The sequence below is a fragment of the Dichomitus squalens genome (assembly GCF_000275845.1).
Source record: "Dichomitus squalens LYAD-421 SS1 unplaced genomic scaffold DICSQscaffold_5, whole genome shotgun sequence".
NCBI lineage: Eukaryota > Fungi > Basidiomycota > Agaricomycetes > Polyporales > Polyporaceae > Dichomitus > Dichomitus squalens.
Window position 1 is genome coordinate 1,411,252 of NW_006766887.1, and position 26,608 is coordinate 1,437,859.

Genomic DNA, 26,608 nt, shown 5'->3' on the forward strand with positions numbered 1-26,608 from the left:
GTTGAACTTACGATGAGTATCACATTTCAGTATGATATGAGCAAAGACAGTATAAAAAGTATAGATAGTGATACAGGTGATACTCCACAAATATACTGGTGTAATTTAGAGAAGGGAAGACGAATAAAGATAAGAGAGTCGGAGAGATACTGCCTTGACCGCGATGCGCCCTACGTCCGGACCTGCCAGAGTGACGCATACGAAAGTCCGACGTACCTCTAAGCACCGGATCGGAGGATCGAAGAGTCGGGAACGAGTGAACGTACGACGAAGGACAAAAACAACGAGCGGAGATGCTTTACTTTGACCAATGCTTGAACAGACCCTTCAGAGACTTGAGCCGCGGACGCCCACTGGGTCGTGGGGTGCTCGGCTCCGAGCCGGTCCCGCTTCCGCCGCTGCCCGCGGGGATCGAAGGCCATGGAACGCCTTGCGACGTCCGGTCTCCTTCTTGGAACCTAAGCGGGTGTAGATCGTGCGTTGAGAACATGGCCGATGGGAAGAGAGTGTGTGGAATGACAGGGATGGGATCTGAGCGCCTGTTGCTTTCGCCCTCGCCTGTGCTCGTGTGCAGAACCACACCAGGATCCTCGGCGCGACCAGGCGGAGGCCCATCTGCGCCAGCGGTCGAAGGCATACTTCGCTTCAGATGGAGCCATGTCGAGGGTGGCGTCGGCTGGCGAGGCCGGGCGGTGTTGGGGGCGGTCTGGGGCCGGCGGGGAGGCTTCGAAGTGCCTAGGAAGAGAGCGTTCGCGAGCGTCGTCTCTAGCTCCCACTCTGCCTGCGCGGGGTTTGCGAGAGCGAGCGGAGCGGCTCTACGGCGTCGAGCACGAAAGGCTTCAGTTGCGGCGCGTTTCGAAGGACGTATGTGACTGCGGTAGCCAGTCATGGCGCGGACCACAGGGGATGTAGAAGAACCGACGAGAAACTCGGGAGCGCCCTGTAGGCACCGAAGGAAGCATGGACAGCACGTCAGCTGAAGTGGCATGAACGAAGATAAAGAGAAGTAACGACGCACCATGGGCTCGTAGATGTACGTATTATCTATGCTCGCACGAGGGAGGGGCGTGTTCTTCGACTTCGGCGACTGCATCCAAGACGTCAGCTACTTCCCGGCGAGAAGATTCAGCTGCTAGGCAGCGAAGGACTGACCAAATCGTGGTCGCTGCTTTCCTCTTCTCCGACGGAGGCCCTCCATTTCCCCTTATCGGACATGCCCCACGCGCCGTAGTCGCAAACCCATTGCAACTCTTCCTCATCGTCTCCCTGTCCTGCTTCTGTCTTTCCTCCAGGGCTGACCAGTGCAGGGAGGCTGCGGTGCAGTTGCTCTGGGAGATCCTCGGTGGATGGGTCCGTCACCACGATATGCGGCACAGAGAGGCTCGCGTTCGACTGGAAGGAGTCTCCGGGACTCGCAGCGAACGGCACATCCTTCCGAGTAAACATGATTGGGCGGGGCGTAATAGGGCTGCTCTCCTCCGGAATAGCCGCCGGCATCTCGTTATCACGCCATAGGTTGATCTCGATGGTGGGAAGGCCGTAGGCCTTGAACGAGGCGGCCAGCGTCTCGGCCTCTCGCGTTGTATCCTGGGACATGATAGAAGCGGCCAGCTCCTCAAGCTCGCGGATCGTAGCCTCCGCGTCGAAGGAGAGGGGACGCAGGCTCGGTATGCGCGACGGGCGTGGAAGCGGCGGGAAACGGAACACAGGATCCAGGGCTTCTTCGGAGGGAGTGGGAGGCTCTGTGGGAGAGGGCACGGGAGGAAGGTCTTTGTCAACCAGCGCTGGCGAGGAGAGCAATGAGGGCAGTGGCGACGGCGACGGCGACGCAGACACGGATGTAGATGGGGTTGGAGAGGCGCGCGATGGTTGGACGCAGTCGTCCGTGGGAGGTGGCCGGATACAGTGACCCGTGGACGCTCTTGATAACGCGGAAGGTGGCGCAGAGTGATCCATCGCGGCGCGCAGCTTCGGAATGTGTTTAACTTCTGTTGATGATGATGATCGCTCGGCCATTCGGATCCTCATTGACTCGCTCGCGCCGCGCGAGCTTGTTGGAGGCGCGGACGCCCTGTTGAACGTCGATGGGGGAACCCTGTTTGGTGCGAGTTGCGACATGGACGCGTTGGGCGGCCGCGATTGTGCCAGCTGCGACATCGAAGCGCTGCTCCGTGGATGCGGGTGGTAGGTCGGCGTGCGATGCAGAAAGAGCGGGGTCGCGCTGCGGCCTCGGCGAATCACGAGTGGCGATGTACTCGCGGTGGGGGTACTCGCCTGCGGCGAGGGGGTGTACGCCATGGCGGTAACAGTGGCGGACATAGCCAGGGAGGGTGGGGCGCTGACAACGGCAGCGCGAGCGGGAGGGCCTGCTGAAGAGCTGGCCCCATAAGATAACCTCGGGGTAGTAGAGCGGTGCACGGTCGGAGGCAGAAGTGCCTGTCGATGCCGCGAATGCTGAGAAGCCCGGTGGACAGGAGCACTGACGTAGGCACGCCGGAAACGTGTAGCTGGAAGACGGTCACAGAGTTCCCGCCGGGTGTGACTGCGCGGCTGCCGGACCACGGACATCCTGCGCGTTTTGCGAGTGCCGCTGCCAGTGCCGTGCATCCCAGCGTTCAGGGTCCGGAGGGGCCTGGGAGGCCCAGCGAGAGCGAGGGAGGCCATTTGCGTGATAGGAGTGAGAGGATCCTGAGCGCGGCTGAGGCAGAAATAAGAGTTCCCGGAGCGCGAGCTGTGCCACAGAGTTGTGCACAGAGGAAGGCCCAGCCCCAGGCACGAGTACACTCGACACCGCTACCGCCCGAGGACGGCAGTGCAGTTTGAGTTTACGGAGGACGAGCATGCGGACGGACAGATTTGCAGCCCGTCTCCGTAAGTCTGTGTCGTTCACACGATGCGCACTACTAGTGCGACCCCAGAAGCGACGCATTAAGCGCCTGACCCCAGAAGCGACTGACACGCCTCCAGGTCTCGCATTTCCCTGTCAATAAATGTACAAATGTTACACATGAGACCATGTGCTTCTGAACTATTACTTCCAAAAAGAAAGAAGGAAATCGGGAGGAATTCGCTCCCGATACAAGTCAATCTGAGTAGGGTTCCAGGGGTTTACTAACCTTGTTGAATTGCCACAAAGAGATCGGCCCTGCCGATCTTCTTGTAACTCCAAAAATTATTTCTAACATGTGCACTGAGTATTATAATCCAGTTTCCGAAGCATCACGGATTGCGGTACCTGAGGAATGGGAAGGGGGTCTCTCGTGCGTGACATTCAGCCACTGACCGAGATAAGGCTGACTTTGATTTTGAGCGCCTCGACTAGTGTTCCTTCCGCCAACGTCGTTATCAAACGACTGATAATGGCGGTGTTTAAATCGGTAGTCTTCGGCACCGTGACCATTGGTGACAATCTGTGGGCGCCTTTCCGTCGTTTCTGGGGTCAGACGTGTAATTCCACGATGCTCGAAGCAAAATTCCACCGATCGCCTTCATATTTGACGGGTATATACTGTCTACGATACAGATCAAGTGTACCAAATCTGAGATTTATGGGGGAAGATGCGATGGAGATATGCACGAAATACATTCTGGGCCGTCGCTTCTGGGGTCACACTAGTATCAGGGGGAAGAAGACTACATATCATCAGAGAACCCGTTCGACGACAGCAGCAAAAGATAGATTGGGCACATCCCGGTGAATCTGCTGGCAGTGCCGCGACTTTCCCCCTGTGCGCATACAGCAGAGTGGGGCCGCTTGTGCGGGCGCAGGACAGGCCGGGGTTACACGTTTGAGTTCTAGGGCTGGAGGGGCACCGACGTCCGATATATACCGTGGAAACCTTTGCCACCGTCACAATTGAGCCCCCTCAGACGTCGGTAGAGATGAGCATCAGACATGAGGCGAAGACGACGATGCCAACGACGCTCAGAATCGCAAGATGTGTCCTACGCATATGAATGGAGACAAACAGATGGAAGCATGAGCTCTCCGTGCAACGAATGGTTTCAACAATCATCCTGGAAGTTGCAGACTCACTGGGTAGCCCGTAAGAAGCCCCGCTGCGTCTTCATATCAATGTAGCCCTGCCAGTACTCCCACAACCCCGCCGCAATGGCGAGCACGGCCGCCATCAGCTCCATCCACGAGATCGCGAGACCCGTCTTCGATTGCGGCGTCTGTGCGGACCCAGGATCAGAGGGCGTGGGGAGACGGGTGTTGAGGAGCAGCGATGCGAACGACAGCGACAGCAGCACAGCCAGGCGAAGATGGGAGAGTAGGTTGCGCTCGAGCATAGCGAAATCCCTCCCCTCACTTCCTCTGATTTTGTGTTCGCGAGGCATGCTGACCGGAGTGCTGATGACAGCGTGGCGGGAAGCGGCAGAACGCAGGGCGCGCATCAGTCGCGCGCTAGTGGACTGCCGCCACAGACCGGCGGAGGCGTTGGACTCTGCACATGCCGGTGGAATCATCAAATTCTTTGGATGCGAGAGCAGCATTGACAGATAGACTATAGTAGTACTGGGGCGATGCTCTGACGAGGGGAACCATCGTCTACACGGTCATTGTGTCGTCCGTGCGCACACTTCTCCTCCATGACAAGTCCGTGCTATCGCCAGCCGTAGACGGATCCTCGTTCGCAGCGCTACCTGCTACAGTCATTTCACTGTTTCATGATATCACGAATTCTATCCAGAGGCGTCTTATTGCTGCCACGGTTACGAGACCCCACACGGACCTTCTGACGCAGATAGCAAGCAACGCATCCTATCCTCTGCCACCGATACATGAGTTGTTAATGCTCCGTCCTGTCCTCTCCGTTCATCATCGCCTGCAGCGACAGTCATCTGCAGCGCTCATTGTTGTGGTGCTGCCTGAGCGCCGCTTCTCCGAGATTGAGAACTCCATATTTCCCTGCCCCCTGGGTGTCCCTCAGTTCCGCCCACTATCCGAGAAGGCGGAGATGCGATGGGGCAACTACTTGATCTCAAGCATCGACACGCGTGAACAGAGGGGCGGGAGCAATGGACAATGCGTCCTCAACTAACCGGAGAGCGATGCACAGACACGGACGACGTCATATAGGCTCGTCAAATTGCGCGGGGATATAGAACGTGAGCACGCCGCCCGCGTCAGCAACGTTCCCGATGTAGACGTAGAGGATCATGCAGTGATTCGCGCATATACCTATGTGCAGCGACACGTAAGGATGTCAGCAACTTCCAGAGAGCCGAGATAGCGGTAGCAAGGGCTATGGACGAACATGCAATGGTCGTGGATGAGATGACGTGGCAGGTGAGGAACTTGGTGAGGCACTTGTGCGAGACGAGCACGCCAAACATCTCCGCTGGGTCTTTCACTTCCGACTCGTCAGTGTTCTGGGTGCCGTCGGGGTTCCTGGCTGTCGCGTGTGTGAGTGATCGAGATGAGACGTGGATGAGTGTCCAGATGGTCCAGAGGCGGAACTCACACATAGGTGGATTGGTCAAACCACTCCAGACGACCTCCAAACGCGCATTCTCTGTGCTCGTGGATAGCTGGAGCTCCCCCGAATGGTTCGCGCGGAAATGGATGCCCTCTGCAGCGAGTGAACGCAGGCGTTCGACGACGGTTCGAAGCTTGCCCAATGGAGGAAGTAGGATATGGACCTAGAGGTGACCCACGTCTATGTGAGATTCGTCGCATTTTATAAGGAGATCGCGGATTAGCTGCGACCTACGTCTGGCTCGGGACACAGAGGTTCCTTGAGACGATCAACGTCGGCGTGACGCAAGACGTCGATCAGGAGCTGCTTGTGAATCAGCGCGTTGCTGCCCATGGAAGTCGTTCCTTTAATTTCGAAGCTCAATACTGACTTCTTCTCGGGGTTCTTGGCCAGCCTAGGGGGGTCAACGATCCGACGATGGGCGGCGTCGAGAAATAGACCTACTTCATGATCACCTCGCTATCTGAAGCTAAGAAAGACGAGGTCTTTGACGAAGAGGCGGCAGCAGAATGCAGTGCAGATAGAAGCGATTCCGTGAAGACAGAAATGGTGATCTCGTTATTTGAATTGGACTGTACGCGATACTCCGTGAAGAGGGAAGAGACTTTTATTGTCCTGGGCTGTCTCGTCAGCGACCACGCATGACGACTGCTCCATGATATTACTCACGACCAGACTTGTATGCCGCCTTCGTTGGCGTCGCCTGTGCATATGATGCGCATCTCTCGTTCCCCGAACTTGATGATGCATTTTCTCTGAAGTTTCTCGACGGACTGCACTATTTCTGCGGAATTGTTAGTAAAACGCTGCTAACAAGCCACATATACGCACTGACAAAAGTGTCGACGTTCTCAATTGTGGCTCGGAACCGCATGTTTTGATGGCTGGGGCGGGCGAGCAGCAGGCTGCAGCTATTCACAGCATAGTGCATATATATACCGTGTACACTGGCAGTTCGCCTTACTGACCACACAAGCACGATGCGCAGGTAAGAGTCAATTGTGTGGGCCGGCTGCAGCGGTTGAGAGAACGATGGACGCGGTGGCGTGCGGCACGGCGTTGGTAAGATTGACCGCCCGCACAACCTGCTACTATGTCACAGCGTTACGAAGCACGTGAGTAAGGCGTCAAACTAGTTAACGCGATGAGTTAAGTCGACAAGTCCCACATGTATGTATGCTGCTAGTATACATCTGATTGGTTCCAATGCTTACCTTGTACAGGGGAACCGAAAGTGAGTGCAGCCGGCCTTGATATCTCGGCAACAACTTGACTGAATGACTGATATGTTTGCAGGACCTGTTCTCTCCGCCTGTCAAGGGTTTCGATCAGACTTCCTGGATGCCTGGGGCAATGGACCTATTTTTCATTCTGTTAGGAAGCTTGTGCACATCACCCAGTTGGGTAAACACACCTCTGGTGTCGCCAGCGGCACATTCTCCTTGTTTTTCGCTACTCGGCTCCGTCTGGCCCGCAGTGAAAGTTGTTCCCTTGGTTTCTTCTGTGCATGCGCCCCTAGATTTGTGACTGAGTTACTCTGGTGTAGCTTTCATTTGGGCATGTTGCGAGGCAAGGCCGTATGTTCCCTGCCAGCGGGAATGATATTTCGCCTTTCTTGGACAGTACCCAATTCAGACATGTCTTAAGCGCCTGAGAGATCGCGAACAATGCATGACTATCTACTTTGTTCAGGAAGGCAAATCGGAAAATCGGAAACCTGAGAACTCTAGAGACACTATATAGGTACAGTTCTCTGGTTTCGGATATGTAAGGAAGGCCCTCACTCTTGAGCCTATAGTTTTGCAAACATCTCTCCCTGCCAAAGCAGGTCAAGCGTGACAGTTCTGAGCACGTGATGTAGTAGGTTGTGCGGGCGGCCAATCTTAGCCAATTAGACGCAGACAACGTGACACTCCGGAGGATCCCGAACCCGCTTGCGGTCTGTGACGAGACGCGCGACATAAAGCGCATGGGCGCTTCTACATAACATCATGAGTTGCCACTGTCTTGTTCCTTGATGATACAACGAACTACAATAGTTGCCACTTGAAGGGACGACAAGTAACTCCTGCCCTTCAAACACACTTCAATTTATATCAGGTCCCTTTGTTTTCTTCAATGTCTGTCAGCGCAAGACACTGGACTCTCATCTCAGGCATCTAGCAGTCAACCGCTATGCCATCCGACCTGGCCCAGATGGCATCTGTCGAAAAGGCCACGATTGAATACAAGCGTCGCCTCAATGCCACAGCCCCTGTTTCCCGTCTTCCGAATGAAATCATATCGATCATTCTTATACATGTTGTCAGAGCCCTCTTCGAGAGGGATGGCACCTGCTACTCCCAGAACCTGCCGCACGCCTATCCCTGGCTCAACATTACACGCGTCTGCCATGCCTGGAGAGCGATTGCATACGACACGCCGAGCTTTTGGGCATTCATCTTCCTCACACGGGAACCTGTGGTGCACACATTTCTTGCGCTGTCCAAGCAAGCCCCACTCCACGTCGCGACCTCTGATTTTTCCGGTCGTGGAGATCACCGTGCGCTCCTCGACCATATATTCCTCCACGAGTCGCATCGTCTGAAGGAATTCCGGGGGTTTGGCGACTCTCACGCCATATGCGATTTCGCGGCCACTGTGGCAGTCGGCCAACCTGGCAGGCTCTTGGAAACACTAGAGCTCTCCAGCGGCTACGTATGGGATCGCAAAAGTCACGTCCTGCCCTCGGCTTTGTTTCAAAAGCAGCACCTGCGTCTGCGTCATCTAGAACTTCGTAGGATCCCCTTTGGTTGGGAAAACTGCCTATTCTGCGCGATCCTCACGCGACTCTCAGTCAGCCATCCCTCGGGGGTCCCAAACAGCGTCCTCGGTCCGTTCGAGCACCTTCTCTCAGCTCTAGGGAGAATGGTCGCTCTGCGATACCTGCAACTAGAATACGCCATACCAGAGCTTACCGGCGATATCACAATCCTGCCATCCCCGTCTCGTACCATCATCCTTCCCCAACTCCACACGATCGAACTCAGAGGAAAGCCTCTAGATTCCGCCAACCTCCTTAATCACCTCACCCCGCTCCCTGCGGCGGTCTCAAACCTGTCCTGTCACACTGATACCGATTCTAGCACCGCAAAACCATTGATCGATGTCCTCAAGGATCACTTTACGCGTTCGCCAGCGCTTCGGACCGTCCGCATGTATGTGCTGTTTTGGAAAGAGCTGTCCATATCGGGCTGGCTTGGAGACTTGGACTTTCGCACCGGGGCCACCCAACCGGCATGGATGACACTGGGGCTCTACCTTCCCCTATTCTCGGACGACGTAACCCTCTACTCCTTACAAAACGTCGATATGTTCTCTGGTGTTCGGAATTTAGAGGTAATAATGAGCCTCAACCAGTTATGGCCGTGGCAGGATCTATTCGCAGGCATGCCGCAGCTATACAGGCTGTCCGTCCATCACGAGCCGACCAGACACCTCCTTCCGGCTTTGTCCAGTGTGGACTCACAGGGAGCGGAGGACTCCGCCCCGTCAATCATCGCGCCTCAGCTTTGTATCCTCATGCTCACCCAAGTGCCTCTCGTCGGCTTCAGGTCCATGAGCGCCGCGACCGAATTTATCGACGAGCTCATAGAATGGTTGACCTTGCGTTGCCACTACGGCCGACCGATACAACACCTGCATCTCACTGAGTGTTTCAATATCACCGCGGCCGACATTCGGAGCCTGGAGGAGTACGTTCCGGAAGTGCACTGGGACGGATACAGTTACTGGGCATGACAGTGCTGTAAAGATTGGGGTAATTGCGACACCGTGAGTTTGCTACTGAAACTCAACTTAGGATGCGTTGATGAATTCTTCAGGCCGACAAGCAGTTGAGGAACGGGAACGCCCACCTGGAACTATGACCGTGACCCGCACGGTGAATAGTGCTGGGCCGCCGAAGCCTCGTGCTGCCGTACCGCGGCCCGTCACACAGAATCTGGTACTTGTTCGATTGCGTGTGGGAACATCCGGAGTATCGTTCTGTATCTAAACGCTTCGATGAATCTCACGTGTCTTTCTCCGTTCTTTAAGGAGAGCGTACGCGCGGTCTTTTGACTGCTCTCAGCTCTCGTCCTCGCCTGCATTATCATGGTTGAGTCTCCCACCTCATCGCAAACGGCAGCGCCTGCTCCACGCTTGGCATCATCTCCATTCGACAAGCCTGACGCAGATATCGTCCTACGCAGCGCCGATGGTGTCGATTTTTGCGTACGCAGCCACATTCTCATCGAAGCTTCCCCAGTCTTCGAGTCCATCCTCTCCATCCCGCAACCCCAGATGGACGGCCGCCCAATCATCGGCCTTACCGAGGACCACAAGACCCTCGACATCATCCTACGCATCTGCTACCCCATCGTGAAGCCCGATTCGCCTCGCAGCTTGGGAGAGATCGAGCTGGCGGTGAAGGCTGCGCTGAAGTACGATACGGAGCTACCTTTGTCGGTGCTGAAAGGGGAGCTGTTTTCACTGTCTCCTACCAATCCTACCGCAGTGTGGGCTATAGATTGCCGCACCGGCCTGGAGGACGTCGCACGCCGCGGTGCAGCCGAGATTGTCGTTCGTCAGGCACCCCTCAATGTTGCAGTCGGCGCCCTGGAGGGAGTCTCCGCAGGGGACTACTACCGCCTGCGCGAGTTCCATCGCAAGGGAGGTAAAGTCGAAGATAGCTTCCGGCTCATTTCTTCCTCGACCGAGACGCCTTCTGAGGCCTCTGGGACAAGCGGTTATGTTGCCGCTCCTCCTGAGGCCCCGTATCCGGACCTGGTGTGTACCTCTTCCGATGGCATAGAAGTCCCGGCACACAGAGGTTTCTTAGCCTCCGCGTCGCCGGTCCTGAAGAGACAGATCGATGATCTTTCCGAACCCACCTCCGAATCAGATCTCCCTGTCCTCCGGCTGAGCGAGCCCGCTCAGCTACTCAAGTCATTGTTGGGGTTATGCTATCCGGGGCAGCTACCGGACTATCGACCGTACCCCGCACAACTCGCCGCTATCCTTGCAGCGCTTACGAGGTACGAGATGCAAAGCCTTCGCATCGCCATTTTGCCACAGTGGGAGGATCTGGCGAGAGCCGAGCCCTTGCGGGCTTACCTCATCGCCTCTCGTGCACAGCTGCGAGATTGTGCCACGACGGCGGCAGAACACACGCTGCACACCCCTCTCGAAGGGGGCTATGTGGCTGAAATGGAGAGTTCCCCAGCACGGGCTTACCACCATCTTCTTACCTACCACGCGTCCTGCCGCGCCATCGCAAAGGAAGTCCTCCAGTCTCTACTGACCACGTCGCTAAAGGTATCGTCGGGCAACCCGCCTACACGAAAAGTACCTCGCCTGGAAGGCTGGGACGTAGAGTATGTCGACTCCAAATCGCCAGTGTCCCAAGATGCCTGGTTGACCACATACGTCGAGCAACTCGTCGCAAAGGCGGACATCAACCCGAAAGACATCCCGCTTGTCCCATCAGCTTTCGACGCGGCAACGACAGCTAGGCAGTGGTGCACGCGTTGCGCCACCCTCGCTCAAAAGCTGTCTGTTCAAGATGCAGCGGTACGGGAAGCAAGAAGGCGAATTTCGCAGGTGAGCGTACTGAACACTCTGCGTCGTACCTCGCGCTCATTCCGACTAGGTGGAACTGGTGTTTTGATAATGCAGTTCCATTCCATTCAGGCCCTCTCCATCCACAGGACCGCTTAGTATCGTTGGAGTGATCTTAATGTATGCGCGCTATGCCCGATACATTCCACGTCGCACGTCCTATGCGTGACAGATCACGTACTGATGAGAATCCAAAAGCGAACACCGAAAGCAGTCAACATGAAGAACATAAACAAACCTTCTATCAAAGCCTACCGTAGCCTACGTCCTATGTAGAGCCTACGACAGAGGAAAAAACGAATACGCCAGCGCTATAAAGTACACTTTCTGTGCATCTGCACACAGTAACATAACTGTGATAACACATCGTGGTGTCCAAGATCCCAAGAGTTACCCAGTCCGTCCAACCCCGACCCGGGGCTCTACTCCCGCACCCAGATCCCCCTCCTCCGCTCGACCTGCCGTGCGCGCATGCGCTGCTGCCTAAGGTCGTTCATCATCTCCCGCGCCACGGGCGACAGCTCCGAGCTCGACGCGGGCGACGGCGGCTCCCCCACTTGCAGCATCCGCGTGCGCATCGGCGTCGCCACCGCCACCGCCATCGCCATCGTTCCCGCAATCGCGGACGCGGAGCCGGACTCGCAGGCCGCGTGTTTTCGGCGCGGTGCTGACTTGGACAGCGAGGCAGGCGGGCTGGGCGTGTTCTCCTTGTCGCGCTTGTGCCACCCCTGGGCCTGGGCGACGTGCTCGGGCTTCGTGGAGCGCTTGCGCGAGGGTGGCGCGGGTTTGGCCTTGCGATCGTCCTCCTTCGAAGAGGACGGTCCGGCGGACGAGGAGGGGTCGGGACCCCTGAGGAACGCGGCGGTAGCGTCCTTGAGGAGCGCGTCGGCGGCGCGGCCGGACGAGCGAGAGGTCGCGCGGCGGTGCTGCCGCTGGGGTATGTTGGTAAACGCTTCGCGAGTGCGCGCGGGGACTTCTGCGGGCTGGGGTACGTTGTCGGAGCTCGGACTGGAACCCGACTGGTTCTCAGGGTATGAGTTGTTGTCGTACTCGTCACGCGCGACTGGAGAGGGCGCGTCGCGCTTGCAGGTGGACGACGGGCGCGGGCGCGGGCCGCGCGGGATCTTGCTTGGGGGCACTTTCATGCTGTTGCTGCTCGAGAGCGACGAGCCGGTGGCGTGGCTTGCAGCCAGGGCAGCACCAGTATTTAATGTGACCTCGGTGGGGAGGCCGTTATCGGAGCAGTCTGTTGCCGAGTCGGCGGCATTAATCAAGAGGTTGAGCGAAGTCGTAGAGGCCGCGAAGGCGGTCGAGAGTTTCGTCATCGTCGCGGTCTGGATCTGGGCGTGAGAGGCGGTGGAGTGGGTGTCGCTGGAGGTCAGTTGGGTGGAGGAGTGGCTCGTGTTGGCCGAGTGTATCGCGTCGGTGGGCTCGCCGAGGGAAGTGTCACGCGGGTGCAGTAAGTCGTCTTCGGGGTGCTGTAGTACGGGCTCCCCGGTGTTTTCGGGAGTACTAATCATCTGCGGAAGGGGAGGGAGGTCTCGCTCTTTGATGGTAAGGGTATTCCGGCGGCTGAGGAAGCCGAAGACCTCGGACGCCCGCTGAGGCGTCTTCGGATCGGGAAGCAGAGGCTTGGAAACGGGGATGACCTCGATCACGGGTACGTCCCGCACGTTTTCCTCGCTCACTTCGACCTCCATAGACGATATCGCAGGGTAGTTCATGCTCGAGTCGGGGTGGAGGGAAGAGAGGGTGGCGTCGGCTGTTGCAACACGTGGTTCAAAAAGAGCATCGGTAAAGAGAGTCTCCTTAGGCGTCTCGAGTTGGGGAGTAATAGGAGAGGGAAGAGGAGAGTCATCGCCAAGTTGTTCGCTAAGAAAGCAATCAGCTCAGATGGCCATGATTGAAGCCAACGATATAAACATACTCCAAGAATCGTTCGGCCCAAGAAATATCGCCTTCAGTAGTGTTGTTAACTGCGAAGGCAGGTTCACCGAGCAGCTGCCGGAGAGTGGATCCTGTACGCGGCCTAGGCTCGCGGCCCTCAGATACATCATGAATAGGCGCTGGTGAGGGTGGTGAGTTAGCGAATGCATTCGAGTCAAGACACCCATGGTCGTCGTAGAGATCTAGGAGGCTAGCGACGGAAGGGTCCCTCCGCAGTTTGCACAACCTGGACGTGTCTTTCGGCGTGAAGTTGACGGCCTTGAGACGAGGCTGCTGCTCAGGATCCACATAGTCCTCATCGTCGGACGTGTCACGCTCCGCGGGCTCTGGTGTAGAGGACACTTGGTTTTTGCGCGCTTTGGTGGGCGAAGCGGGAGGATTCGCTCGTGGGAACTCGGTGCGCGAATGTGTCGTGCGACCATGAACCTTGACAAGGTACGTCCCACTGCGCGAGAGGCCGGGAGTGGTTGCGACGGTCACGAGGGAGGGAGAGGGAGTTAGGGGAGGGGTAGCCAAGAGGTCGTTCATTGAATGGGCTGGGTGTATGTGAGATATTGTGAGACGGGACAAATTGGAGAAGTACTCACGAAGAGGGGGCATAGGGGGGAGCTGGGTGTAGTCAATGGCGGACATGACGGAGAACTTGGTTGATGATGAACGTAATAACCTGTTGGCGTTGGAGTCCGCGTCCTGGGCCGGCCGTTGAGTTAGGATGCGACCTTCGGCATCGACTGTGGCATGGGCCGCGCTCTGCTTCTTCTTGTTCTTCCTGGATTTGCTGCTACCCAAGGAAAGAAAACGTTTGAAGAAGCCCATGGTGGTAGGATGGGGGCGATTGCTTGACGGGGGGGTATCGTGGCGGACTCGGGGTCGTAAGGGGAGAGCAAACGGTGAGTGCTCCAATTCGAACCATCCTCCTTCAGACGCCCAAACAAACACGCGCCCACATCGCGGTACCGCGTCCTGTCACGGGGTCGCGTCTCTCTTTACGTCACCGTACCTTGCTGTTGAATGTTTGAACATTCAGAGCCGTCTGCGCATGTTTAGACGTTGCGCTACTTTTGTACTACGTACACGTTAGAGTCAGGGCCTCCATGTCGGATGAAGCTCTAGTATGCCTTGGGGTACCCTTTCTGGGACCTTGAAACGGGGCTGCCATGGAGGTTTCCACGATAGCCTCCTCAATCGCTATGTCCTTCAAGACATCTAGGTGCTGTTTTCGTATGCAGCCTCCGATCTGGACCCTTCTGCTCTTCACTTCATTGATGTATATTCCTGTTACTCGTAATGACGCACTGAGCTTGACCGTCCCTCCTACAGCCTCAGATGTTCCTCGCCCCGTGCGTTCTAAGACGTTCGTACCGCACGTCGATCGACCATCGCGTGTGCTCTCACCCTAGCGGCCGGTAAGGTTTGCGAGAACCGAGGGAACAAGGCATGAGGACACACTCCTCCAACTGTGAACATGAGGTGACCGGTACCTTTGCATGATGCATGTGCGTAGGGATGCCTTGCCAATCCTGACGTACCTTTGTAACTCCAGGGAGTAGAACGTAGGTGGGATCTGTCTGACCGGCGAGGGATAGATATGATTCAGGAATAGAAAAGACACCGGGCGAGCCTCTCCGGGAGTGACGGTCGTAGTATGGATCATCGAACAAGGCTATACAGAGTACCGTAAGCGAGATCGAGGCCGTACTGCCGGTCAAGACACGTTATGTACGTTCCGATGTAGACGTATGAGATGCGAAGCCAAACGTGGGGATCATTGGTATACTGCACAGCTTTGTCTACAGTCTTGATTCTTCCGGGATGATGTCCTGAAGCCGGTGAGCCAAGACCAACCCATTGTCTGCAGCAGACCACAGCATTTCCCCGTCCGGAGTGAACGCAACATACTTGACCTAGCCGCCGTGGTCGGAGAGCGTTGCCAAGCACGATCCGTCGCTCGTCCTCCACACCCTCACCGTGCGGTCAGAAGATGCAGAGGCGATAAACCTCCCGCACGGGGAGAAGCATGCCTGGTGCACCAACGTCTCGTGTCCGTCAAACGACTGGTCCATGGCACCGGCGCGTGCATCCCGTATCTGTACCGTGGCCCGTGACGCCGAGAGCAGCAGCCGACCATCCGGGGAAAACACGACAGTGTTGAGCCAGCCTCCGTGCGCCTCACAGAGCGGATACTCCTGCTGAGTTGCTATGTCCCAAACACGGATTCTCCCGGTTTGAAATACCACAGCGACGTGCGTGCTCGAGGCGCTGAATACGGCGCTGAGGGGATACTCGTGCTCGCGATCTCGCTGGAATGGGAGTGTGAGGTATGCACCAGATAGAACGTCGTTCTGGCAAAGGTGACACCCTTCCCCGTCTATGTAAAGAAGCCAGTGGCCATCAGGAGAGAATAGAGGCTTTTTCTGTGTTGTAGGGATATCGCCGTGACGGTCAAGGTCAAGAGGTAGCGGCTGGAATGTTCGTCCATCCCACAGTAGCACAGTACCGTCGGGGTCGCGGGATGCGATGCGAGCACCGCTGCTGGACCACGCGCAGCCTGGGGACATGGAAGCAGTGTGGCCTTCGAGGGTGGCAACTTTGTATGAGCTGCCGCCGCTGATGTCCCAGATTGCGACTTCTCCATCTGCACCTGCAGACGCGAGGTGTCGTCCGTCTGGTGCGAATCCAAGATCCAAGACCTCCCCGTTGTGGGAGATCCACTCTTGCGAGATACATCCATCTCGGGCATCCCAGAGGATGATGGTGGTGTCCAAAGAGGCCGTCGCTACCCACCGGCCATCTGAGGAGACCCCGAATGCGGTGACACTCGAGTCATGCCCGGGTTTCCCAGCTATTCAAGTCAACGCCCAACTCGAAATCGTGGTCGCTGAATGATACTTACAGTATCTGACGTCTTCCGTCAGCGCCCATTTCTCGCTTAGTGGACGGAAGCACCTGCGGATCTCGTCCGACCAGGAGATCGTTTTCCGGGCATTCAGGACTGGGCCACCAGGGACCGTCAACAGTACACGATGGAGGGGATATCTGAGCAGGACCTTCTCCAATTTTTCACAGAGCTCCAGGCTGGCAGGTTGACAACAATTGTTGTATAGGGACCCAATGGATTCATCCCAGAGGACCAGAGTGACATCGCTTATGGCTGTCTCCTTCGAGTTGGATAAGACGCGGATAGCTTGATGGAAATCCTCGATCCGAGCTTTCATCCACCATGTTAGGGAGGTCTGATGACCCTCGCCTGATTGTGGAGGCGGGACGGATTCTGATTTGGAAATCATGAGCGATACAAATAGGAGATGAAGTGCACGCGTACGCTCCCCAATTACAAGCGGACTCGTGATCGCCAACCGAGCTGTCTGAAATAGGAGCTCTGTAACATGCTGGCAGACACCTCGAAGAATCTGAAAGGAAACCAAGAGTGTCACAATCGAGGAGTACAGATGACCATGTTGACCCTCACATTTAGCGTTCGTAGCTGTAATTGAGGAGATAAATGATCTTGAACCATAGGAGTGGTTTCAGATGTAGTCAGAGACGAATCCTCGCAGGTGAGGCTTTCGACGTTTGGAAAGGCAGAAAGGAAGTGGAGGAAAGCGTTTCCCGCTCGGAACCAAGTGCGGCGGATAGTCAGACTCCGGATGCCGGTCACGAATGGCCTGTGGTAGAGATAATTGGGCAGGGCGGGCGGGGGCCAGAGCCCATTGAACCCAGGGATAGTATCAAATGTGACATGACGGAGACTGGGGAGGATGGACAGCAGTGAGAATGGAGAGCAACCATTCCACGGAAACGACAGAGATTGCACGATAGGCTGAAGGTGTGACTGAGCTTGGACAGAGTCGTAGAACCCCTTGAGCTGTGTCGCACATCGGAGCTCAACATTCGTGAAGAGAATAAAGAGGCTACGAGGATGGAGCTGGCTGCAGGTGAGGGCGAAGGTGCGTAGCGTGTTCTTGTCGCCGGAGCAGAGATCGATAACTCTCTCGATGACCTCCCATGGAAGCGCCGGGGACCGCACGGTGGATGACACCGAAGGTAAGGCATGAAGGGAGTTCGCGAAGTCGTCCGGGGAAGACATGAGTAGCCAATGAGTTGTCAGAGGGCACTTGTTGTCGGCGAGTGACACGGTGAGCTCGAGGTGTGCTAGGCCCGACAAGGCTGTGCCGAAATCACGAGGCAAGGCATCTCGACTTAGGGATCGCAATCAGATCATGCAGGCAGACATCTCTTCCGAATGTTACAACGTCTCATACTTCTCGGAATGCGTCCATTGCAATGTGCTAGTCGTCACCAAGCTAGGACGATAACACTGATCTCAACTCCTGTTGTTTTCAAAAGACAAAAATCTACATGAATCCCAAAATGTAGCATACATCCCGTCCGTAGGAAAGCAGAGTGCAGAAGATGCACACTACAACCAGCGGTCCACGGGCCGCGATCGTTCTCATGATCGATACCTCCCTGCGAAGCGATCATCCTCTTCGACAGTCGGACACCATCGACAGTGTCCAGCCTGTGGCACTGGGCAGCAAAGGCAAAGGAGGTGTAATGATGTGCACATGCACTGATACATAGGCTTACGCTGGTGAGATCTGCGTCCAAGACAAGACAGTGCGTCGGAGATGGATGCGTGCCTGCTCCTTTCCGCCTGGACAGGATTATTGAGGATGCTATGTTGGCCTGAGCAGAAGACATACAAGCGACACGCGTTCAAGGCTAGTAACGTGTCTTGTGCGAAGATGTTCTGTGAACACGCGTCGTACAACGATGAGCCAAAGACGCAAGAGACGTGCAACGTGCGAGAGACAAGCCAGTGGCCGGAGTGGAGAAAGCCTAGGATGTAATGCCTTCGGGAAATACAGGCACGTCCGGCCTGGAGTGCTGCTTGCGACCGGTCCATACCATGCAAGCAGCCTGGTGAGACGGATGTCCTTCAGATTTGAATCGGCGAAAACCTTGACATGGAGATCGTCCTCGAGAGCTGCACGACGAACATCGGCTGGTGGTGGGCGTTGGCGAGGAATCGGAGGCGCGTGGTGAGGTAGTTCTGGGCGTCGGAGACATGTGTCAGCAAGCGTCCTTCCTTCAACGAGTCGGGATGCACAGGGAACCGTGTTCGCCTTCGACTAGCTGGTATGTGAGTGACCGTAGTCTCCGCGCACCGTCCACAACCACCGACTTGTACAGCTCGCGGCGGATTCATAACACGGCTATGTCAGGACCAAGCCTTGCTGCACTTGATCAGGGCCAGTGGACGGTGATTTCCGAACTGCTATATGTAGTTCAGCCTGTGCCCGGCGACCGCGCCGTGCATAATACAGTGACAGGACACCCCGCAATTTCTCCGTGAGGCTGTCTGCGAGCTGTGAACCAGCGCGAGGCTGATGGCGGAGGAGGGGCGGCGGAGGGGCGGCGGAGGCTGGGCCCGTTTGCGTGCGAGCTTGGTGAGAGCCGGAGCCCACCGGCCCGCCAGCCTGCCTCTAGCCATTGGCCACCGTCCGAGGGCCTCACCAGCTCTCGAAGACGTTCGTCCCGGACCATAAGTACTCTACATGCCCCTCGCCCATATAAATTCTCCGCAGATGGCCTTCGCACTCGCCCACGTTCATTCTCAGTCCCCCTCCCATCTCCAGCGATCCTCGCCCTTCCTCATCTCGGTGCCTACCAGCATCGCCAAGTCATGTCCTCATCCATCGACGATCCTCTCTTCCTCGGGCTCGATCTCTCTACCCAGGGCCTCAAGGCAGTCCTTATCGACTCGGAGGGCACCCTCATTCACGAATCCTCCGTGAACTTCGACCGCGACCTCCCCTCCTATCGCACGACCAACGGCGCCATCCGCGGCCCCGACCCCGGCGAGGTCACCTCCCCCGTCCGGATGTGGCTCGACGCGTACGACCTCATCATGGAGCGCATGCGCGCCGCTGGCGTCGACTTCTCTCGCATCCTCGGAATCTCAGGCGACGGCCAGGTGCGTATGCCCTTGACGGCTTTACGTACACGAGGTGTGCTGACCTGCGCACGTTCAGCAACACGGGTCTGTCTACTGGTCAAAAGACGCAGAACGCCTGCTCGCCTCGCTCGACGCTTCGCGCCCGCTTGCAGAGCAGCTTGAGCCTGACGCCTTCTCGCTGCCCCGCGCTCCCATTTGGCAGGACTCGTCTACGACACGCGAATGCCGCGAGCTCGAGGAGGCGATCGGCGGCGCGCAGGCCCTCGCAGATCTTACGGGCAGCAGGGCGTATGAGCGATTTACCGGAAATCAAATCTCCAGGGTGAGCGGTGCTGCTTCTTGCATCTGTTTGCGTGCGCTCTCTGCCATCCTATCTCCCTCTTTCCTCAATTTGTGTCTGCTAGGTTCGAGATCTTTCCGACACTCTCGCGCTCTCGGACTCTCTCCTTCTTTCCCGAGCTCTACATACGCTCTCACAAGTCTAATATCGAACACTAACAAACTTTCCACACAGATCCGCCGCGTAAACCCGGACGCATACAATGCTACGGCCCGCATCTCCCTTGTATCTTCCTTCATGCCCTCGCTGTTCCTCGGTTCCATCGCGCCGATCGAAGTCTCGGATGCGAGCGGGATGAACCTGATGAACGTCCTGACGTGCAAGTGGGACGACCGGCTGCTCGAGGCGTGCGGCGGACCGGAGCTGCGCGCAAAGATTGGGCCAGAGCCCGCGCCCGGCGGCGAGTTCCTCGGAGCCATCAGCCCGTACTGGGTCCGACGCTGGGGCTTCAACCCAGGTAAGCCGCACCATTCATACCGACCCAGAGTCCGCGCATATACCGATGACGCGCCGCAACAGAATGCCAGATCGCACCGTTCACCGGGGACAACCCCGCGACGGTCGTTGCGCTCTCTACTCCTGGCGACGCCATCCTCTCCCTCGGCACGTCCACGACGCTCCTCCTCTCGATACCCCCCGCCGAGACCGCCCCGGCGCGCTTCACGACCTCGCACCTCCTGTCGCACCCGACCACCCCTGATGCGCACATCGCGATGCTTTGCTACAAGAACGGCGCGCTCGCGCGCGAGCAGGTCCGCGACCGCTACGCCGACGGCGACTGGACGCGCTTCAACGCGCTCGTAGAGGCGCGCCCCGCGGGCAACGCCGGCGTCATGGGCCTTTACTTCCCCCTCCCCGAGATCATCCCCCCGAACGTCCAGGGCAGCTTCTTCTTCTCCTACCCCACCGCGCCCGCCGACGACGCGCAACCGGAACCGGAGCCGATTGCGGAAGAGGAGATGCCCGCGTCCGCGCACCCGCGGGCGATCCTCGAATCGCAGCTGCTCTCGATCCGCGCGCGCATCGCCGCGATCCTCCCTCCGGACGCGCCCCCGCTGCAGCGGCTCGTGCTCTCGGGCGGGTCGTCCGCGAACGCGGTGATCCGGCAGGCGGCGGCGGACGTGTTCGGGATGCGCGTGTTCGTCGCGGGACAGGAGGGCGCGGCGGAGGGCGGCGCACAGCTCGCGCGGTACGCGTGGTGGCGGCGCGAGAACGGGGGCGCGGGGAGCTTCGAGGAGATGCGCGCGATGGACGGGGAGGGCGCGCGGAGGAAGTGCGTCGCGGAGCCGGACTGGGGGCGGGAACGGGTGTACGCGGGCTTGGTGGGCGTGTATCGGGCGGCTGAGGACGCGGTGGTGCGGATATGTGCTGAGCGTGGCCAGGGTGCGTGAGGTGTCTATCGCTCCGATTGGGGACGGACTGCTTGCTTATGTTTCCTGCTGTGCGCTCGTGTAATCACTGCCAGGACCCTTGTTGGTTTGATTTGGTGTTTATTTAGATGTGCTGTAAAAAGTAATACCTGGTAAGATTGGCCGCGCGCACAATCGACTACTATGTCACAGCGTTACAAAGCACGTGAGTAAGGCGTCTAACCCGTTAACGCGATGAATTATAGTCGACAAGTCTGCAGCGAGTTGTGCTCTGTTAGGAAGCCTGCATGTGTTATGACTTCATATGTTCGCAGGATCTGTTCTATCTGCTTGTCAAGGGTCACAACTGTGCTTTCCGGATGCCTGTGGGGTCTCGCGCTCTGTCAGGCAGCATGCAGGAACCACCCAGTCGGGGAAGAAGTGTACCTCCGGTGTCGACAGCAGCGTATTTTCCTCAATTTACGCCCCTTGGATCTGCATAGTCTGCTGTGACTGTTCTCCCGGTTTTTTGGTAATTGCTCCTTGTGGTTGAGCATGAGTTACTGTTCCTTGGATTTTGTTCAGGCGTGTTGCATGGCAAGGTGTATGTATATGACCATCTTGAACGATATTTCGCCTTCTTTGATAGTACCGGATTCAGACATCCTGTAAGCGCCAGAAGAATGGCGAACGATCCGTGTCTATCTACTTTGTACACAGAGAGAAAATGGAAAATCGAGAACCTGAGAAATTTAGCGACACTGTATAGCTACACTTCTCAGGTTTTGGATTTTTGAGAAGGGAGCTCACTCTTGAGCCTATAGTTTTTCAAACATTTCTCCCCGCCAAACCGCCAAACCAGGTCCAAGCGTGACAGTTCCGGGCACGCGATGTAGTTGGTTGTGCGCGCGGCCAATCTTAACGATGAGAATTGACTGATTTCGAAGGGTAGAGATCAATAGCGCGGTGTGCACAGAATGTGGCTCATCTCCAGACGGAGAACGGGTTTCATCTAATTTCTGCCGAATAACAAACCATATTCATCACATCGTCGGCGGAGTGCTGCAGGTTCGGCGCTTATTCGTCCATCTTAGCTACTACCACCAGGTGTGCCTTGAATTCTCTTTCCTGAGTAGCGGAACTCCCACTGATATATGCCTTCTCACAGCGATCATTCATGCCGGTCACACGATACGGGCCAAAACTGAACTGCCTCCTCTTCCTCCTTTCAATAACCCAGCCACAGACATCATCCTCAGAAGTAGCGATGGCATGGACCTCCATGTACACAGCATCATACTCGTGGAGGCATCTCCCATATTCGCCGACATGCTCTCCATCCGCCGACTGGTCAGAAACGCGTCCCAGGGGAGCAGCGGGCAATCTTCCGGAGGCAAGGCTGTCGTGGAACTCGCGGAAACAAGCGAACCCCTAGACCATCTTCTCCGCCTGTGTTACCCCGTGCGCGATCCCGCACTGCACACACTCCTGAGGACATACAACCCGTCCTCCGCGCAGCGTTGAAGTACGAGATGGACGCGGCGACAGCTACTATGAGAAAGAGGCTGAGCGCCCTCGTCGCCAGCGAACCTCTTGAGGTTTGGGCTGTCGCCTGCTCCGTCGGACTGGAAGAGTTAGCGCAACAAGCGGCCAAGTTAGTAAAGAAGCCCATCCCGGGAGAAAAGCTACCTGGCGTGTTCAAAGAAGTGACCGCTGGAGCGTATTTCAGGCTTATAAAGGTCTATCGCATACACCGACGTGTCCCGTCGACCTTCAAGTTCTGCGAGCCGAGTCCAGAACATGCCAAGCAAGGTCTTGGTCCCAAGGGGCCTCACTATTCCACCGCTTCCCCCAAGTTCACCGAGCGGCCCTTTGTGGATCTCGTTTGTCGCGCCGCAGATGGAGTGGAGTTTCGGACGCATAAGATCATCCTCGCGGCCTCTTCGCCGTCTTTGCGCCAGCGCATCCTCAGACTTCCTGCCACCGGGATCTCCGATGGTGATCTCACGTTGCCTGTCCTCGCATTGGACAGCAGCAGCGAAGACCTAGAGACCATTTTAGAGCTCCTCTACCCCGGAAGCGTGTCCGTACATGCTAAGGCGAACGCGCTTCATCTTCCTCCCGGCCGTTTGCTTCAGCTGGCACAATGTGCCCGCAAGTACAAGATTTCTTTCGTCGACGACGCGATCCTCACCCAATGGATCAAGACAGCAAGTTACGAGCCCATGCTGGCCTTCTTGCTAGCGACGCGTCTCGGGTTAACAAGATATTGCCAGGTGGCTGAGAAGGCCCTCCAGAGGAAGCCCCGTTCCAACGATCATTGGGTACCGGAGATGGAATCTATGCCTGCGTCAGCGTACCATACTGCACGGAGGCTGTTTCAGACTTCCGTATTCTCGGACTCAGACGATGATATATTTGGCGAGTACGATGACAAATTCAAGCGGGACGACATAAACGACTACTCATCCGACCCCTACGATGATGTGCTCACCTCAGACGATGATGTGTTGCTACTCCCCCCTCGCAAAAGGCGTGCGTTATAAGCGGATGTTACGACCCATATGTAGATGGCAGACAGTAGGATTTCCCACAGCTGACAAAGCTTGTACGGGGAGACCAATGACTATGAACCTCGAGGTGAATATTGACACAAGGTGCAGGACAGTCATCATCATCATGTTCACAATGACATCCATCGTGCCAAGAACCACCAGCTCTCAAAGGCACTTGTGAACGTAAGGAAATCGGAAATGCAGAACTTCGTCGCCTAGTTGCAAGGGGATAACCTTTCATGACGCAATTGGAGGAATGGAAAAGGATGAGAAATACTGTCCATACGGCGACAAAGTGATGTTCAAGGGAGCAACACTGCATGTTGAGTTCGCAGGTGCTGATGTTACGAAGGTATTGCCGATGAGGGCCTAGCTTATAGAGCACGCAGTTGCGGTGGTCGTGCGCGGGGACAAGCCCCAGTCAAATGTGGGCGAAGGTAGCTCTCCACTTGCGGACGGATTCGCGTGAGAGACAAGAGTCGACAGATCGATGGCGTACTCCCATAGCGCTATCGCATCGTACTCAAGGTCAACAGCATGCGACTCGCATGTGTTTTGAGCGAGGACTATTTGGTTTCGTTGGATGCCCAACGCGTAGTGGAGCGGGCCGCGACGAACAGCAACAGTGGGTCTGAGAGTCGCCTTGCGCATCGTTATCGTTCAGTAGCATAGCGCGGGTCTTCGGGATACCGGATGGCTAGAGGATGTCCCTAAATCAGGTAGCACTGGTTAGGTCCGCACAGTCACTCGTAGGCAAACCACTTGCCTATGCGCCTCGATCTCGCTACCCTCTGCCTCAGGTGGCGTACTACTAGTAGTAGACCTGGTAATCGCCTGTACACCTGTGAGTAGAGCACTGGAATTGTGACGGTAGAATGAAGCAGCTGGCGACGGCTATACGCATTGGTGTAATATGTGCAAGGAAAGGTAGTCAGTGCAACGCAAAGTCATGTACATCCGTGGTCACTTGGGCGTCTCCACATTTCCACGCAACGGTACAACCTTTACCTAGCTATGGTGTGTAGGCTATCATAACAGCCCCTGGTTCACATGCTACATATACATCAGGCATACGACGCGAACGAGAGTAATCACCTGCAGGCCCTGTGGGTACAGGACTGCCGCACAGCTCACATGCCCAACCCCAGCTGACACCATTTCATATACTCGGTAGTCGTCGGGTCCCACCTCCACGAACGCCAGTACGGCTCGCAGTCCTCTGACTCGTCCAAGCAGATGGACGACAATTGCGACATCCAGTGGTCCCACAGCCCATCCGCGCGCATATTCCCCACCTTGATCACCTCGCCCGCGCTGTCGTAGACGTGCAGCATGCCCGACCTCTTCCTGGGCCACAAAGCGCGGCCGAGGACGACCCGCGTCAACGGACGGCCCGCGGCGGCGCGGGACGCCGCGAGCCGCAGCGCGCACACCGCGTCGTCGTCGGTGACACAGTCGACGCGGAGCGTCGTGAGCAGCGGGCAGGCTATGTCCTCGGGCGCCGTGCCCTCCTTCACCTCGAGCGCATCGAGGATCCCGGAGTCGGACAGGCTGACCGTTTGCTCGGGGTCCCTGCAGATGACGAGGGACTCGAGCTGGGACATGTGCGAGAGGAGGCTCTCGGGTCCCGTCTTCCACACCCATTCTGCACTGGACTCTGTCCATACTTCGCGCGCGTTAGCGAAGACGGACGCCTGCGAGAGGGCGGTGGAAAGATGGAGAGTGTCCTCCGGGACTGGGCCTTCGAGCGGGGGAGTCCTAACGTCGAGCCGAATATAGCGGCCCTGCGCCGCGTTGAACACTTGGAGGCAGAGCAGGTTTGGGTCGCGAGCGTATAGGGCGTTCCCGTCGTGATGTATGCGCCAGAACGTAGGGCCGTCTGTCAGGCCAGCGACGTCCATACAACTGGATATATCGGAGGGAAGGACTTCTCCAAATCGCATCACGCACGAATTTGGGATAGAGAGGCGTGAAAGGAACGTTCGGTAGAAGTCCATCTGCCTGATCCTGGCTTCCTGGAGGCCGTGGAGGGTGTTCTCTAATAGTGCGAGTCTCTCGAGATGGTGCAGCACCACGAAGCCTTGCCCGGTATCGGTGTGTTTGACATCGGATGCTCCGATGCCGACCAAGTACAGCGTCCGTAAGGCATAGCATCCAGACAGGAAAGTGAACAGATCTCCTAGGGAATAGCTGGAGCTTTGGGACCCGCCGTGAGGGTGTTCGATGTGTAACCTGATAAGTGATGCAAAGCCGGAGGATGGTATGAACGTGGTGTTTGTCAACGACAGGGACTCCAGTCTAGGGCACCCGCCTGGTATAAGGGGCACTACAGGATGGTCTGATAAGCAGCTAGTGAAGATGCAGCTCCGAAGACCAGGTAGTGATGTGGACGCAATGATATTGATGGAGCTAGGACTTTCGATGGAAGCGAAGAAGGCCTCTTGAACACGAAGGTTATGTTCACCCAAGAGGGACAATGTTTCTGGAGAGGGATTGTGGGCGAGGTAAAAGTTGAGAGGTCCATGAGAGCAGCGATGCAAGTAGCGAGTATAAAGCGGAGGTCTTCCATGTACGTTGGAGCTGTTGTTAACGATCGTGGACCACAGCCGCGGAGTGTGCAAAGCGACTTCACGCCAATGGTGGCATGTTGCAGTTATCGGAAGGAGGTCGACGGTGTGAATAAGTGCTTGTGCATGGAACGTCGTGAGTTGTGTGGGCAACGAGTAGGGTCGAGGCACGAAGTAGAAAATGGTAGCGAGAACCTCAGGTGGTAGACGATTGATGGGACGACACCCATTCAACAAGCCATGTAGGACGTGTGCAGCTTTGTCGGTAAGTTCGCTAAGCTTTTCTAGCTTACATGCATAGACGTCAGCTTTCGCCAAGAGCTCTTATCGCAACAGCCGATAGACGTACCACTTCCACGTCGGTGCTACTGCAAGGCAGATAGATGTAGTCAGCGCACAGGTTGCGTGACTGGTCTGCTTGGGCCTACCTCTCTCCCATCCTTCTCGATCTCTTCAGCCCGTGGATATGCTCGTGGAATGCCCGAGCTAGATTCAATGTGGCAACACTTTGACGCACCGTCCCGCTAGGTTTTGGAGGCATGATGGTGATCTGCGGTAGGGAGCAGGGTCAGCGCTTCCGGTACGTAGCCCCTTGAGGAGGAGTTTCAAATGATTCACCTGTAATGACAATGTCGCTGTGCTGAGAATACGGAGTTTGTGTTAGACTGGGCCTCGAGTATAAAATCCATCCGAGTCGTTGAACCTTCCAAGGGCGCCACGCTGCGGTCACAACGTCGCAGGAGGGCGTAGAGAGCGCCCGTTGTT

General features: G+C 56.7%; 10 protein-coding genes across 10 annotated transcripts; 4 read left to right on the forward strand and 6 right to left on the reverse strand.

Annotated features, from left to right (window-relative positions):
- Positions 1–45: 45 nt before the first annotated feature.
- Positions 46–2,682, reverse strand: DICSQDRAFT_178832 (uncharacterized protein). Its single transcript, XM_007363153.1, has 3 exons — positions 1,153–2,682; positions 1,019–1,087; positions 46–940 (listed from the first exon to the last, which is right to left on the reverse strand). The coding sequence occupies exons 1-3, from the start codon at positions 2,662–2,664 to the stop codon at positions 299–301; spliced, it is 2,223 nt and encodes a 740-aa protein (XP_007363215.1). The 5' UTR covers positions 2,665–2,682; the 3' UTR covers positions 46–298.
- A 786-nt stretch (positions 2,683–3,468) lies between these two features.
- On the reverse strand, positions 3,469–4,371 carry DICSQDRAFT_81662 (uncharacterized protein). The gene is made up of 2 exons (XM_007363154.1): positions 4,037–4,371; positions 3,469–3,945 (listed from the first exon to the last, which is right to left on the reverse strand). The coding sequence occupies exons 1-2, from the start codon at positions 4,339–4,341 to the stop codon at positions 3,867–3,869; spliced, it is 384 nt and encodes a 127-aa protein (XP_007363216.1). The 5' UTR covers positions 4,342–4,371; the 3' UTR covers positions 3,469–3,866.
- Positions 4,372–4,973: 602 nt separating this feature from the next.
- On the reverse strand, positions 4,974–6,362 carry DICSQDRAFT_134057 (cell cycle checkpoint). Its single transcript, XM_007363155.1, has 7 exons — positions 6,315–6,362; positions 6,153–6,267; positions 5,928–6,098; positions 5,718–5,877; positions 5,469–5,646; positions 5,262–5,399; positions 4,974–5,185 (listed from the first exon to the last, which is right to left on the reverse strand). The coding sequence occupies exons 1-7, from the start codon at positions 6,355–6,357 to the stop codon at positions 5,076–5,078; spliced, it is 915 nt and encodes a 304-aa protein (XP_007363217.1). The 5' UTR covers positions 6,358–6,362; the 3' UTR covers positions 4,974–5,075.
- Positions 6,363–7,658: 1,296 nt separating this feature from the next.
- Positions 7,659–9,263, forward strand: DICSQDRAFT_167563 (uncharacterized protein; the record flags this gene model as incomplete). Its single annotated transcript, XM_007363156.1, has 1 exon — positions 7,659–9,263. The coding sequence occupies one exon, from the start codon at positions 7,659–7,661 to the stop codon at positions 9,261–9,263; it is 1,605 nt and encodes a 534-aa protein (XP_007363218.1).
- Positions 9,264–9,617: 354 nt separating this feature from the next.
- On the forward strand, positions 9,618–11,172 carry DICSQDRAFT_167564 (uncharacterized protein; the record flags this gene model as incomplete). The annotated part of the gene is made up of 2 exons (XM_007363157.1): positions 9,618–11,075; positions 11,155–11,172. 2 exons carry the CDS (start codon positions 9,618–9,620, stop codon positions 11,170–11,172), a joined length of 1,476 nt encoding a protein of 491 aa, XP_007363219.1.
- Positions 11,173–13,007: 1,835 nt separating this feature from the next.
- DICSQDRAFT_53582 (uncharacterized protein) lies at positions 13,008–13,598 on the reverse strand (the record flags this gene model as incomplete). The annotated part of the gene is made up of 1 exon (XM_007363158.1): positions 13,008–13,598. The coding sequence occupies one exon, from the start codon at positions 13,596–13,598 to the stop codon at positions 13,008–13,010; it is 591 nt and encodes a 196-aa protein (XP_007363220.1).
- Positions 13,599–14,974: 1,376 nt separating this feature from the next.
- DICSQDRAFT_53466 (WD40 repeat-like protein) lies at positions 14,975–15,772 on the reverse strand (the record flags this gene model as incomplete). The annotated part of the gene is made up of 2 exons (XM_007363159.1): positions 14,975–15,287; positions 15,555–15,772. Coding segments are annotated over 2 exons (531 nt in total), but the record flags the coding sequence as incomplete, so codon positions are not given.
- A 2,937-nt stretch (positions 15,773–18,709) lies between these two features.
- Positions 18,710–22,245, forward strand: DICSQDRAFT_178837 (actin-like ATPase domain-containing protein; the record flags this gene model as incomplete). Its single annotated transcript, XM_007363160.1, has 5 exons — positions 18,710–19,050; positions 19,109–19,354; positions 19,547–19,829; positions 19,892–20,755; positions 21,890–22,245. Exons 1-5 carry the CDS (start codon positions 18,760–18,762, stop codon positions 22,243–22,245), a joined length of 2,040 nt encoding a protein of 679 aa, XP_007363222.1. The 5' UTR covers positions 18,710–18,759.
- A 29-nt stretch (positions 22,246–22,274) lies between these two features.
- Positions 22,275–23,267, forward strand: DICSQDRAFT_167568 (uncharacterized protein; the record flags this gene model as incomplete). The annotated part of the gene is made up of 1 exon (XM_007363161.1): positions 22,275–23,267. One exon carries the CDS (start codon positions 22,275–22,277, stop codon positions 23,265–23,267), a length of 993 nt encoding a protein of 330 aa, XP_007363223.1.
- Positions 23,268–24,246: 979 nt separating this feature from the next.
- DICSQDRAFT_178838 (uncharacterized protein) lies at positions 24,247–26,384 on the reverse strand (the record flags this gene model as incomplete). Its single annotated transcript, XM_007363162.1, has 3 exons — positions 24,247–26,131; positions 26,193–26,211; positions 26,272–26,384. 3 exons carry the CDS (start codon positions 26,382–26,384, stop codon positions 24,407–24,409), a joined length of 1,857 nt encoding a protein of 618 aa, XP_007363224.1. The 3' UTR covers positions 24,247–24,406.
- Between the last annotated feature and the right edge of the window lie 224 nt (positions 26,385–26,608).